The sequence below is a fragment of the Oncorhynchus mykiss genome, chromosome 20, assembly GCF_013265735.2.
Source record: "Oncorhynchus mykiss isolate Arlee chromosome 20, USDA_OmykA_1.1, whole genome shotgun sequence".
Lineage (NCBI taxonomy): Eukaryota > Metazoa > Chordata > Actinopteri > Salmoniformes > Salmonidae > Oncorhynchus > Oncorhynchus mykiss.
Window position 1 is genome coordinate 14,849,563 of NC_048584.1, and position 14,551 is coordinate 14,864,113.

Sequence of the window (14,551 nt, forward strand, 5' to 3'; positions counted from 1 at the left end):
ATGTTTGGAACGACTTCGAAATTTGACCTTAGAGAAACATGGATGAACTTCTAATTATGACGTAAGACTGTGAGAGCTAGTTGGTAACAAGAGCTCTGCTCGACTGGAGGGTGAGGATTCCTCTGTAACAGCCAGACAACCAGCTCAGTATAAACACACATCTAATTTTCATTCACTGTTTTTTTAACTAACCTAATCCTTTTTTTTAAATTATGGGTTTATTCTATTGCTACAGTTTGATTAAACGTATTGTTTAATTGATGGAGAATTCCATGGAGTATGAAAACCCTTCAGTAGTTGATAACATCAAACACTAACACTCAGTAATCAATCATACTGGGCTATCCACTGCTTTAATATTGGCACATTGGCCATGTGCTGAGGCTGGATCGCTGGTCACATCTGTGTTCACAACCTTGTTAGCAGGACGTCCGGTTTGTCTGGTCCAGCTTTCCTACCCCCAACCCAGCTGACAGTGTCTGTTACAGCCTCTCTGTTTCCTTCCTATTGCTATTGTATGACTGCCCCGCTTGGTCACCAGGTACAGAGGTGGCATTATGTGTTAACTACGTAATGCCCCTAGTGAATAATTATCAAATTATAGTGTGACACTAACAGTTGATTTCAGATTAAATCTAGTTTCTATTATTGGCAAGTTGTCACGTCCTGACGTTAGTTCCTTTTTTATGTCTCTATTTTAGTTTGGTCAGGGCGTGAGTTGGGGTGGGCATTCTATGTTTTGTTCTGTGTGTTATATTTCTAGGTGTTTGGCCTAGTATGGTTCCCAATCAGAGGCAGCTGTCAATCTTTGTCTCTGATTGAGAACCATACTTAGGCAGCCTGTTTTCCCACTATGGGTTGTGGGTAGTTGTTTTCTGTGTCTTTGTTTTCACCATACAGAACTGCTTTGATTTTCATTTCTTTCCCTCACTTTGTTATTTTGTATTTTTCGTGTTCTGATCTAATAAATTTAACATGGACATGTACCACGCTGCATTTTGGTCCGATCCTTCCTACTCCTCATCAGACGAAGAAGAAGTTCGTTAGACAAGTCTTGTACGTCTTTGACTGTGAAACTGTTTTGTTTCAGTATTGACATTCATATCAAAGATAGCCAAATTAGCCATGTAGCCTATTCAAGGGATGAGTTATAGTTTGTTGGACACATTTAGGAAAACTGGCAAGAGAGGGCAAAAATATGTCATCCTGTTTATTCAAGTCTTGAATGGATGTGGTTTTGTTCTCCTCTGACTCAATACAACCCTGTCATACAGTCTAAATATCAGAAATTCAAAGAGCTCTTTATTGTATAAATGTTTGCTTGGAACTACTTCAAAGGTACTTGACTGAGTATCAATAATAATTCTAGTTGGGAAAGTTAATAGTATATTGTGTCTATTGGTGCTTTGATACTACAGGAAAATGTTAGGGCTTGGTTGTGAGAGAAGTTGGACCCTTACAGAAAAACCACATGCTTTCACACGTGTAGTTGTCACATGTTATTACATTAACTTCACATAAGATCACATGAAACATGTTTTTGGAACACTTCACGTTTTCACGTTCACATGTGTTTTTTTCCGTAAGGGTATACTGTGCTATTGTTAACCAACGTGATTGTGGATTGGGGTTCTAAGCTAACATGGACTTGTTTTAACGTGGTCATACCAATGATTATTTAGCTTTTTATTTAAAGAAGTATTGAATGGAACACTCAATTTGGCATTACTGCTATTAGCCAATGGCTGGCCCTCGCTTCATATTCGTTGCCAAACCCACTGGCTCCAGGTCATCTATAAGTCCTTGCTACTTAAAGGCCCGCCTTATCTCAGCTCACTGGTCACCATAGCAGCACCCACCCGTAGCACGCGCTCCAGCAGGTATATTTCACTGGTCACCCCCAAAGCCAATTCCTCCTTCGGCCACCTTTCCTTCCAGTTCTCTGCTGCCAATGACTGGAACAAACTGCAAAAATCACTGAAGCTGGAGACTCATATCTCCCTCACTAGCTTTAAGCACCAGCTGTCAGAGCAGCTCACCGTTCACTGCACCTGTAAATAGCCCATCCAACTACCTCATCCCCATACTGTTATTTAATGTATTTATTTTGCTCCTTTGCACCCCAGTATTTCTACTTGCACACTCATATTCTGCACATCCATCACTCCAGTGTTTAATTGCTATATTGTAATTATTTTGCCACTATGGCCTATTTATTGCCTTAACTCCCTTGTCCTACCTCATTTGCACACATTGTATATAGACTTTCTCTATTGTATTATTGACTGTATGTTTGTTTATTCCATGTGCAACTTTGTTTTGTTGTTTGTGTCGCACTGCTTTGCTTTAACTTGGCCAGGTCGCAGTAAAGGAAGGAACTTGAAGCTCTCAACCCGCTCCACTACAGCCCAGTCAATGTGAATGGGGGTGTGCTCGACCCTCCTTTTCCTGTAGTCCATGATCAAATCCTTTGTCTTGCTCACGTTGAGGGAGAGGTTTGTGTCCTTGCACCACACTGCCAGGTCTCTGACCTCCTCTCTATAGGCTGTCTCATTGTTGTTGGTGATCAGACCTACCACCATTGTGTCGTTGGAAAACTTAATGATGGTGTTGTAGTCGTGCGTGGCCACGCAGTCGTTTATGAACAGGGAGTACAGGAGGAGACTAAGCACCCACCTCTGAGGGTCCCCCGTGTTGAGGATCAGTGTGGAAGATGTGTTGTTGCCTACCCTTACCACCTGGGGGTGGCCCGTAAGGAAGTCTAGGATCCAGTTGCAGAGGGAGGTGTTCAGTTCCAGTGTCCTTAGCTTAGTGATGAGCTTTATGGGCACTATGGTGTTGAACACTGAGCTGTAGTCAACAAACAGCATTCTCACGTAGGTGTTCCTTTTGTCCAGGTGGGAAAGGGCATCTGGTCAGTATGCAAATTGTAGTGAGTCTAGGGTTTCTGACATGATGGTATTTATGTGAGCCATGACCAGCCTTTCAAAGCACTTCATGGCTACAGACGTGAGTGCTAAGGGGCATTAGTCATTTAGGCTGGTAACCTTGGCATTCTTGGCACAGGGGCTATGGTGGTCTGCTTGAAACATGTATCGTAGGTTTTACAGACTTGATCAGGGAATGGTTGAACATGTCAGTGAAGACACTTGCCAGTTGGTCGTGGTAATCCGCCCTGCGGCTTTGTTAATATTGACCTGTTTAAAGGTCTTACTCACTTCGGCTACAGAGAGTGTTATGACACTGTTGTCCGGAACAGCTGGTGCTCTCAGGTATGGTTCAGTCTTCCATACCTCAAAGTGAGCATAGAAGGCATTTAGCTTGTCTGTTAAACTCGTGTCAGTGGGCAGCTCGTGGCTGGGTATCCATTTGTAATCCGTAATAGTTTGCAAGCCTTGCCACATCCGATGAGTGTCAGAGCCGGTGTAGTAGGATTCAATCTTAGTGTCATGTATTGTCATGTTGTGTCTTGTTCCTGTTCTTTCTCTTCACCCTGTCTCCCTCTGCTGGTCGTATTAGGTTACCTTTTCTCCCCCTCTTTCCCCCAGCTGTTCCTTGTCTTCTCTAACTACCTCGTTCACCCCTTTTCCCACCTGTTCCCTTTTTCCCTCTGATTAGGTCTCTATATCTCTCTCTGTTCCTGCTCCTGTCTTTGTCGGATTCTCGTTTGTGTTTCTCATGCCTGAACCAGACTATCGTCGTGTTTGCTGCAACCTTGTCCTGTCCTGTCGGAATCTGCCTGTTCATCTAACCTTGTCCTGTCCTGTCGGAATCTGCCTGTCCATCTGAGCCTACGTGTGTTTCGTCATTAAAGAAACTCTGTTTTGTTAATTCGCTTTTGGGTCCTCATTCACGCTCCTGACACTTAGTCCTGTATTGATGCTTTGCCTGTTTGATGGTTTGTCAGAGGGTATAGCGGCATTTCTTATAAGCGTCCGGATTAGTTTCCCGCTCCTTGAAAGCAGTAACTCTAGCCTTTATCTCTGTGCAGATGTTGCCTGTAACCCATGGCTTCTGGTTGGGAAATGTACTTAAATTGTGGGGACGATGTCGTTGATGCACTTATGGATGAAGTCCGTAACTGATGTGGTATACTCCTCAATGCCATTGGATGAATACCGGAACATATCCACTGGTACTTCCTGCTTGAGTTTTTGCTTGTAAATTTATTTAGGAAGATCGAATTATGGTCAGATTTGACATATGGAAGGCGAGGGACGTGTGTTAAACGTGTGTTTAGTAAAGGTGGTCTAGAGTTATTTTTTCAGAGTTTTTTCTCAAGTGATTGTACGTTCGCCGGTAGGACGGATGGTAAAGGCATATTATCCACTCGCCTACAAATTCTCACCAAGCACCTGAATCGCGGCCCTTATATCTGGGTCTCCTCTTAATGTGAATGACAGGGATTTGGGCCTGGTCCGTGAGGAGCCGTAAAACTTAATCCAGTCCGTGGTGAGTAATCAAAGTTCTGATGTCCAGAAGCTCTTTGCGGTCATCAGAGACTGTGGCAGAAACATTATGTACAAAAAAAGTTACAAACAACAAAAAAAAGAAAAGAAAAACACACAGAATAGCACAATTGGTTACGAGCCTGTAAAATGGCAACTATCCCATTCGGCTCTATTATCAGACGTCAGACTGATACTTTGACATTCGCCGGTACCAATTTCTCTAACCACACAGACTACGTAGATAACGTCTACACCAGGGGTCTCCAACATTTTCTAGCATGAGAGCTACTTAAAAAAAATGTTTTTAAATGTTGCGAGCTACTCATTTTTTTTCTAACTTTCAAATAGGCATATTCTTCTTCTCTTCTCCCCTACAACTAGTGTCCTTAGTGTGCAAGAGAAAATAGTGCACTGTGTTTTCTGTTTTATATTTTCCCAAATTATATTTTCTCCGTTATATTTTTCCTGGTTTCAGATTTTTATTCCATTTTTCACTCTCAAAATTACAATTGTTCATAGAGAAACAATGAAAGGATCAGGTTTCAGATAAGACCCAAGTGCAGACTGTGTTGAAGTGACAATGTTTATTGCAACAACTGGGGCAGGCAAACGACAAGTCAAGTCAGGCAGGGGTCGATAATCCAGAGTAGTGGGGCCAAGGTACAGGACTGCAGGCAGGCCCCGGGTCAGGTCAGGCAGAGGTCGATATTCCAGAGTAGGGGCAAAGGCGCAGGACGGCAGGCAGGCTCAGAGTCAGGACAGGCAAGGGTCAAAACCATGAAGGCGAGAAAAGAGAGACTGGGGAAAAGTTGACCTGACAAACAAGACAAACTGGCAACAGATTAACAGAGAACAGAGGTATAAACACACAGGGGATAATGGGGAAGATGGGCGACACCTGGAGGGGGGTGGAGAAGCACAAGGACAGGTGAAGCAGATCAGGGCGTGACAGAAACTGGAAGTTCTGAGTCCATGTCAATGGGTACCAAATGACTAAATCGCCTTCTAGTGGCCTCATGGGTGGACTGTTATTAATATTTGTCATAATTTCATAATCAATTAACATGATTTTAAAAAACCTGCCTGAAACATCCAGTGTTTTTATATTTCTGTCTTCTGTGATGTATATGAAGTGTAATATTGGGATGCAAACTCATAATTGAATACATTTCAACTCTTTATCTGACATGGTACAGGTGTCTTCTGTTTGTAAGACCATAACCATGTGTGTGAGGTGTATACTTCTGTTTCAAAGCAGGTTTGTTTAAGACTATCAAGATACACTCTGTGTTGACCCAGATTTAGCACACTGCAGTAAAAGATGACATCACATCAGAAGGCCATTTTACTAAAGTACTTTCCCTTTAGTTGCGCATCTAGCAAGTGAGGAATGTGCCTTCTAATGTACCGGTGTAGCGATGGTTCTGTACTGCTGCTGCTGCTCATTTCATGGCAAAGTTAACTTAACAAATAACAAAAAATAGATACACATGATATACTTACTACTCATGATATACTTCTGCCAGGTAAGCCATTAACATTTAAATGAGAAGGTGTTGGGGAAAGTATTTCTGTCAACCCACAAGATGGATATGACATCAACTGGCTACACACAGAGTGATAGAAAAGACAGATAGGGGCAGTATTACTGTAAATGAATTGGCAGATATTGTGTTAGGTTTGGCTTTTTGAGCCAATAGTGGCTAACCATGGGTGGCATAATGTCAATGTTGCGTTGATTAGATAGTAGCTGGGAGCTTGCGGGGTCTGATACTTGTCAAATTGCATGTACTTTCAGAATTGTTTGGCGATCTACTCATAGGTGGGCTGCGAGCTACTGGTAGACCCCTGATTTACACTCAGTTTACTGTGCTCTGCAATTCAGAAACGTCATCATGTCTGGAGACTTGAGATCTGATCATGTTTTGTTTTTCTTTTTTTAGATGACTTCAGTAGTTTAAAATGAGTGCAGACCAGGGAGGCACAGTTTAAAGTCACTACCTATTCTCTCTCTCTCTCTATATATATATATATCTCTCTATATATATCTCCCTCTCTATATATCTCTCTCTACCTCCCTCCCTCCCTCCCTCCCTCCCTCCCTCCCTCCCATTTTCCCAAATTAAGCAAATATGGAGGTATGGTCAAACCACAACATCTCTAATTTGTCTTCTACTCCTACTTGTTTATTTTCAGTTTTTCCTCACAGCATGTCGTGAATTGTCATTGACTTTTCACTGATGTGATATCCTACGGAGGTTTGAAAGAAAGCACAAGGAAAACACGTGATTAATAACCACTGACCGTACATATCCGCTCAATGTTTATACAGCACATGATACACACATGATACATTACATGCACAAACGCTCATATGTCAATTCAAATGCAAAACAACAACAACAACATGGGAGCTCCAAATGGAATGGAGCGGAATGTTGATGAGTGCGGAGGACAGCACTCTCTGCTTGAAACAAACGGCAGAGGAAAAGTGCAGAGTTCAGCGTTCACACATGGTTCTAGTTAGTGGTCCATGCAGTGGCCTCCCATTAAGTCCAATGTGGTTTGGAGGAGACTTTCATTTTTTTTCACAGTTTAAAAAAGGTTCTCTAAAGTTTCTCTCACCCCAGGAGGTTTACTTTGAGTCATTGTGTAGATTTGTATCGATAGATTTAGATAGAGTTCGCTGTGGTCAATGTATGTGGGAAGGATTTGGTTTCTCCTGCGTGTGGAATCGTCTCAATGCACAATCCCACTCTGGGGATTATAGATATATAGATCTGCATGTATGATAGGGAGAGAGAGATGGGGGAGGGCATGGTTATGGTGCCTAGATGTCTGGCGTTTCAAGTTCACTGGGGGAGAAAGAAAATCTGGGTGTTTTGCTCGCTTTTCCATGGTTCAATCCAAGGGGTCATTAAACAGCGAAAACAATTCACTAAGCATTTTTACACACACTTATATTCACTGAAAAGTTAAAACCAGAAGACAAATCTCAGCTGTTGAGAGATACCGATATGGCATTTGGTCATTGGTGCAGTTCTTATAAAAACTACAAACAAAACAACCTTCATTAACGATGTGCTATGTAATCTTCAGGTGAGAGGTGTTCACTGGTGCTATATAACAAGGGAAAACAAACAAGGCCTCTAGTTTGCAGCCTGTTAAATTGCTCCATCACAAGCTGATCACAGCTCTGGGTACAGTGTGTCCCAAGAGCCCGTTGACTTTGGCACCAGTTGAAAGTGCTGGCGTAATAGCACAAACTTATCTCCTGAGGGCAGGTGGCTAATTGTTGCCTTTCATGTCAAGCTTTGCAGCTGCAGTACTGCGGTAATTACATAGCGGAACATGACAGACATCATGCAGATGTTTTTGGGGGATAAGGCATTTGGGTTGAACATTAAAAATATAAAAAATAAAGAATATAAGATGTCTCGTGTAAAATAAAAATTCAACATTTTCAAAATAGAAAACACATTTGTATCTCATCTAATTTGGGCTTTGTAAAGAAAAACGACTTCCCACCGTTGACTGAAATACACAATATGAAACAATAATACTGATCATAAATATAACATGTACATGAGCTACAGCCTAAAGACATTAGTGGTGTGTTTCTCACACTTGCCTCTCCTTAAAGAGGATCTCGGCATATACCGTGCCTGTGCACGAGGCTTTGTTGTCCGGCAGAGGCCTGACCAGCTCCAGCTCTGCATAAGTCAGGCTTTCCTCTGCAATCTTCGGCTACAAGGGACAAGGAGAAAAGGAAGCGTGTGAAGACCAGACTATTATTCACATTGTGTCTATTACAATAGGATTCTGGACAAAATGACCTTGGGATAGTAGTCACATACACATACCAATAAAATAAAGTACAACTTAAAGTAAAACAACTCGAAGGAATGTTAGATTTTCTGGACAGCCCTCTACATAAATAATGTACCTGTTGCCTAACACGTTGTACGTAAGAAGCAGGAAACTTACTAAGACCACTTTCCTCGGCTGCGCCTTTAAAAGTTTGGGTTTTCGGATTTTGTCTGCAATGGGTGCTGTGGAGGAATGAAATGATCATTATGCAGAGAGGGAACACATTGTCTGTGTAACAAGAAACATGTTCCCCCCCCCCCCCCCAAACCAAAACCCAGAACCACAATTGTCTCCGTCCACAATGTTTACAAGCCTCTCCTGTCATTGATTAGTGATGGAAGCAGACATCAAAGCAGAGTTGAACATACATACAATGCTTTACGTATAGGCATTCAGACTACTACGAGATGACCTGAACTGCTTGGGAGACAGACGACTCTGCCAAACCTATTCATCTCAAGGGTGAAACAAAATATTATCATCGGGAACAAATGCTACCTAGAATCTGCTGTCTTGCATAATACGTTGACCGTAAACAGTGCACTATTTCTGGAAACAGACTGAGATCTTGCTTCGCTCTTTGGCCAGTTTCTCTGTGCCAGCACATACAGTACAGTATAGTGTAGAACCATATATAGACTCAAAAAAAGGTACAGCGTGATGGTAGCAAGTAGAAGCAATATCAGGAATCTAATATCAGGAATCAGACACAGTGTTAAGTAAACTCCTCTATGATGGTCACTTTAACCCCATTCCTTCCCCCAGGCCACATACCCAACGGGATGGTATGAAGATAGGCTTCTACGTTCCTAAGAAAACATCCTTGCGTGTAAATATGGTACAAATGTGATGGGATGTCCTGTGCCAGAAAGGCTGTCCGTTTTACCTTTAGCTGGTATCTCTGGTGGTATCTCGGACTGCTCTTTGCTACGTTTCCTCCTGTACCTCCTCTGCTTTTTGGGCAGGGCAGGAGACACACTGACTAGACTGGTCACCGTCTCCCCTGAACTGCAGACAGAGATTTTGATAGCAGAATTAGGCCAGATCAGATTCTGTGTGTAGGCTACCATACTATCTACAGTAAATCTCACATTGTATTTGGATTGTAAAGAAGCCTACCTGTTCTGAGGGCTCTTGACCAAATGGTAGCTGTCTGTAAGACAATGAGACGAAACGTTGGCGCATGATGGGGAAACACATCCTGCCGTGTCGTCAAAAAACAAGAGTTTGGCTTGCCTTGTCCATTCACTTTAAATGATCTGTCAATGCGGCCAGGACTAGTTATTTCATGGTGTGTTTACTTACCTTTTAACCTCTTCCTCTGGACATATTGGCAGGTCACCACCACGGTGAACATGCACATGCACACCAGTCCCACAGAGCAGATCAGCGCAGCGCACAGGTACATGTCTGGAACACACAAAACCAACCAGATGAGTCATCCTTCAAGTCAGAAGACGTGCTACCCTGAAGACCCGTGTTTCTGTTGTTAGTCACATGTTTTGACATACCCTTAAAATATCCATGTCCACCCATTTAGGCATGCTTCTTGTGGTTGTGCTATTTTAGTACAAGAACAATGCAGAGCACCAGAGTCATGTTCTTACCTTCAAACAGACTCCACAGACTCTCCTTGGCCTTGGTCACTGGTAGGACATGTACTGGAAGGAAACAAGAGAACGTCCATAGTAATCAGTGAGGCTACCGTTCCACCTGATTATACAGTGTACACAGTTTAAAAACCTCTAATTGTAGGCGGGTTGGCGTAGGATGACAGTATCGATGTTGTCCTCTCCTCCAGATTCACTTCTTGAATCACTGGCTCGTGGTAGCTAACACCCACCAAGCCATCCTGAAATACCCCAAACCGCAAGCAGCTGACGACAGCCAGGCTAGCCTCTCCCACCCACAGCAGCCATACTTATCTTAGCTAGCCGCCAGAGCTAGTGGGCTGAAGCCCGGCTGAGTGTCTGCCTGTCCAGAGGGCTTACCTCTAGAGCATTTACCTCAACGCTAAACCACCAGCACTTGCTTTAGACTGGGCTAACCATATGTATGTCCCACATTCAACTATTTGGAAACATTAGTCTGACATAGATGAGAGGAGGAGACTTGGCTCTGGATTTTCTCTTGTTGTGTTTGCCAAGTATGTACAGTACTTGCTGTAAATAAAGGTCACAAACTCTTTCAGCACGTTCCTGTATCATTCCAGGTAGAGCCACTGTTGGCCATGCATTTTTTGTTGTTGTTCAAAAATGAAGCGTACAGTGTTGTGGCGCAGAAGACTTCTTTGCCATGAATCAGACAGTGTGACTTGAATAGGACATTAAGCACTGTGCCAGGAGGCCAGCTGCACATGCTAGAATAACATAAAGCTGCAGCACTGCATGCAGCCAAAGAAGTGTCTTTAAAAATGTCATCCATTTATGGCTCTTTTTGAATGGCATTTGGAAACATTCAACCAAATTCACTTCGCTGTTCAATTGATTCCATTCACATGTGCTCCCCCTTTCTTTTTGAAAGGTCTTCTTGTATGTATCCCCACTTTGACAGCACAGAGCAACACATATTGAATGAATAGCATCCCTGAGACAGATTTGTATTCTGTTTAATAAGGGATAAATACTGTCTTCCGCAATCAATAGACAAATTCAATGGGTCACTTTGGGCTACTTCAGGGTATTAAGGAAATGTAGAGAGAAAAAAATAATAATAAGTGAATACTAGTACGGAGTGATAATCCATACAATCGTCATTACAAACACCTTCAAAACTTCCTTCACTTTCACGTCCTCTTTCTTCACTTCTCTTTGCCCTCCGTTCACCACCCTCTTTCTCACTGTGAGGCCCGTGAAAAAGTAATGGTGGCCTCAATTCTCGGAGCTCTGTTTTTACACTTGACCATATTAAACCCTGACCACGGAGGACCCAGAGTAATAGAGGACCCTGATGCTCCTACACTTCAACACAAACCACATCTGTTTCACCACATACATTTTTAAAAAGGCACAACATCTCCCAGCCCACGCACACGTTGTCCAAATATCTCAGGGTTTATAGGGGTTTACACCTGAAAGAGGCCTTACTTCATGCTGTTTTCAGTTTGTTTTCCCTAAACCATCAAACCCTATGACCTTTTGGGTTGTATACCATAGCCTACCATATTCCTGGATTTTGGGCAGAGTAGGATGTATGGCGTAAGACCAAAGGAATCGAGGCAGGTATTGAGCCAACGTGAAATCAATCAATCAGTGTGCTAGCTTAGCAGTATTAGCTTCCTCCCTCTCTGAGTACACCTCAGGGTAAACTGACCTACCCCACCTAAAACCTGGGGCCCCCTGCCTCGCCAACACATGTGACTGTCTGCTTGACAATATACAAACCGGTTGAGCTATAGAAAAGGATCCAATACGATATAGCACCATTGGCGACATTTCAAACTGGCCGTGGAGGGAGGTTATGGCGTGCTCTTATCTCTCTTATACCCTCACTACTACACAGTTGTCTATTCGACCAACAACTTTCGACAACATAGACGCTCTGACGTTGGGGAGCCTCATACTACAACTATCTCTTGTTCGATCACTCTCCAATTCACTCACTTCCTGCCACGATTGTATGTGTGTACAATACTTAGGGGAGGGAAACTCCTGGCAGTAGCCAAAGACAGTATCTGTTTGGTGGTGATGGTGCCGGTGTTCCCTTCCCTCTGGTGTTGCTCTAGTCTGTCTGCTCTGGCTCAGACTTGGCTATAACAGACAGTCAAATGTCACAGCCGGCACAAATTATTCCATGGAAAACGGAAAAAGCGGTTCAGCCTGAATTTACTCAAAGCACTGTAGTAATTGCTTAGAAAGTGAAATTGCATCTGCCTCGCTACTGTGCATGCTGCTTAGATCCTTTCACAGAATGTTATGTGCATCGAACTGGCCGAACTGAAGGGCAGACAGTGTCTTCAGAGACAAAAATATACTCCATCTTCTCGTTCCAGCATAACAAAGCCCTGCAACCACTAGCTGCCATGTAATTTATTGCTATGAATACTGCTTCTTCTCAAGCGTGTTCAAAACTGTTGAACTCCCTTCCACAATAAAAAAAAAAAAATACAGGACCTCTCATTACACATGACACAATCTCCTCCTTCTCCTGACTGATGAATCCTAGATTTGGTCAGTTGTCTGTTACTGCACACCGTGCTACACCGAAATCCATAGTTACCTCGGAGCTCGGTGGCGGCCGTGCAGTTCGTTGAAGCCTTCCATCGGCTCTGGTGCCTCTTGAACTCCTGCACCCGGCATATGTAGAGTCCTCGGTCCTCCGCTGAGATGTTCATAATGAGCAGGTCGAAAATCCTCCCCTGCTTGACCACTGTCAGTTTCAGCTTAGGCCAGGGGAAGCTCTTTGTATAGTTCCCATAGAACCTGGCCTTTCTCATGTTGACCTTGGCGATGAGGAGCTCTTCGTCGCTGGAAGAATGCTCGGGCCGGAAGGTCCATTTAACCACGGGCAGGCTGCTGGAGCGTCGTCTCTGGGACACCTGGCAGGTCAGGGTGATGTTCTCGCCCTCCTGGGCCACCGTGAAGGGGAACGGGGTGATGGTGGCATTGATGGCCTGGCACACTTCTGAAAGATATAGCACACGCATAAAGAATATGTATAAAGATATAGATGTGACATCAATACCCTTTTGAGCTGAACCCCGTAGGGTTTTGGTTGGTTCATTGTGTGCAAAGGGTATACGAGCCATCAAGAGCCTAGGCTGGTGTGTGAAGACCTTGAAGGAGTTGGAAGAAGAAATGTTGACCTAGATTCATAGATAATCCGTATCTGTTGTTCTGATTTTGATCAACAGTAAGATACACAGTATCTCTTTCCTTCCTTATGTCTGTGGGGGAGTCATGTGAAAGTGGTGCTTGACTTAAGTGCAAGTATATGTCCATTTTAAGAGGAAGAAATATTAAGGAACATACTTTAGGGCCTCATTTATTCCATGACAAAAGCAACATCTGTTTTTTTCAACCGAGAGTCATTTCATAATCCTAATTTTCCACTAGCAGTAAGCATATTTCTGTGACACTCAAAGCCATGAAAACACGATATAAAAAGTGAACTCTTCATTTCTAGACGAAAATGATATTTTGTTAGATATGTTTATTTAGCTAGAGTATTAAGCTGCATCTTATGAAAGAGTCACACAAACTCACAATAAATGGGTCAAAAGCAAACTACAAACCTTGCAATGTTCGTTTTCAACAAAAATAAGGGAAGCCACCAATTTCTCAGTTTACAGTTATTTTTCATCATTGCACAAAAATAAGGACTATATTACACTTGCAATTGTCCTGTCATAACAACTTATTATTTCACTGCCCACTGATTATTTCTATTCAAACGCATGTCATGTAGAATGTTTTTTTCAGAACACTCACTCATTTAATAAAAAGTCGACGAGCCCTTCAACAAATGTTTTTCCAGTTTTTTATGTCGTTACCGTAGTGCGTCTCTCTCTCTCTCTCTCTCTCTCTCTCTCTCTCTCTCTCACCATTTCAAAGTATTGCCAAATTTCATATCATGACATACTGACCTAAAATCACAATTTTCCTCTATAGCCCAGTCACTTAAATAGAAATATAAAGTTGCTTACCGGCAATGAACACTCTAGTAAGGAGAAGTATGACCACTGAAGAGATCTTCATTTTCCAGACCAGCAGGCTCCATAAAAGGCAGTTCAATGTTTCCCAAAGAACAGAGCCTCAGCTCAGGATCCCTCTTCCCTTTTCTTTTCTTTTTTACGCCATTTGTGTGTAATATGAAACAGGACTTTTTCTGTTTCTGCTTGGAATCCCTCCCCTCGCCCCTCCCTCTTTCACACTACGCCACCCCACTTTACTCCTCTGCTTAGCAGAATGTGGGAAATGGAATTTCCTGTGCAGGAGGAAGGAAGGAAGGAGGGAGTGTGTTGGGTGCTTTACTTTCGACGCAGACGTATCACACTTCCAGCTGTGGACTACAGCAGAGCAGACTACTCTGACCAGTTTTGACACACACACACACACACACACACACACACACACACACACACACACACACACACACACACACACACACACACACGCACACGCACAGAGAGACAGATAATGAAGGAGGATAGATCAGCGCTGTCTCTGTCTCTGTCTGTGTAACTGGAGCCCACAGAGAATCTTTGTGCAGGACTTTGTGAGGGCAGCTCT

General features: G+C 43.1%; 1 protein-coding gene across 1 annotated transcript; it reads right to left on the reverse strand.

Annotated features, from left to right (window-relative positions):
* Positions 1 to 6,739: 6,739 nt before the first annotated feature.
* On the reverse strand, positions 6,740 to 14,150 carry vstm4b (V-set and transmembrane domain containing 4b). The gene is made up of 8 exons (XM_036955883.1): positions 13,966 to 14,150; positions 12,540 to 12,944; positions 9,929 to 9,982; positions 9,627 to 9,731; positions 9,441 to 9,474; positions 9,208 to 9,329; positions 8,439 to 8,503; positions 6,740 to 8,198 (listed from the first exon to the last, which is right to left on the reverse strand). The coding sequence occupies exons 1-8, from the start codon at positions 14,015 to 14,017 to the stop codon at positions 8,073 to 8,075; spliced, it is 963 nt and encodes a 320-aa protein (XP_036811778.1). The 5' UTR covers positions 14,018 to 14,150; the 3' UTR covers positions 6,740 to 8,072.
* Between the last annotated feature and the right edge of the window lie 401 nt (positions 14,151 to 14,551).

Coding starts and splice junctions, on each gene's coding strand:
- vstm4b (XM_036955883.1), bottom strand. CDS start 14,017: ATGAAGATCTCTTCAGTGGTCATACTTCTCCTTACTAGAGTGTTCATT. Junction 9,732..9,928: donor TCTGTGGAGTCTGTTTGAAG/GTAAGAACATGA, acceptor TGTGTGTTCCAG/ACATGTACCTGTGCGCTGCG. Junction 9,475..9,626: donor CCAGAGGAAGAGGTTAAAAG/GTAAGTAAACAC, acceptor ATTGTCTTACAG/ACAGCTACCATTTGGTCAAG.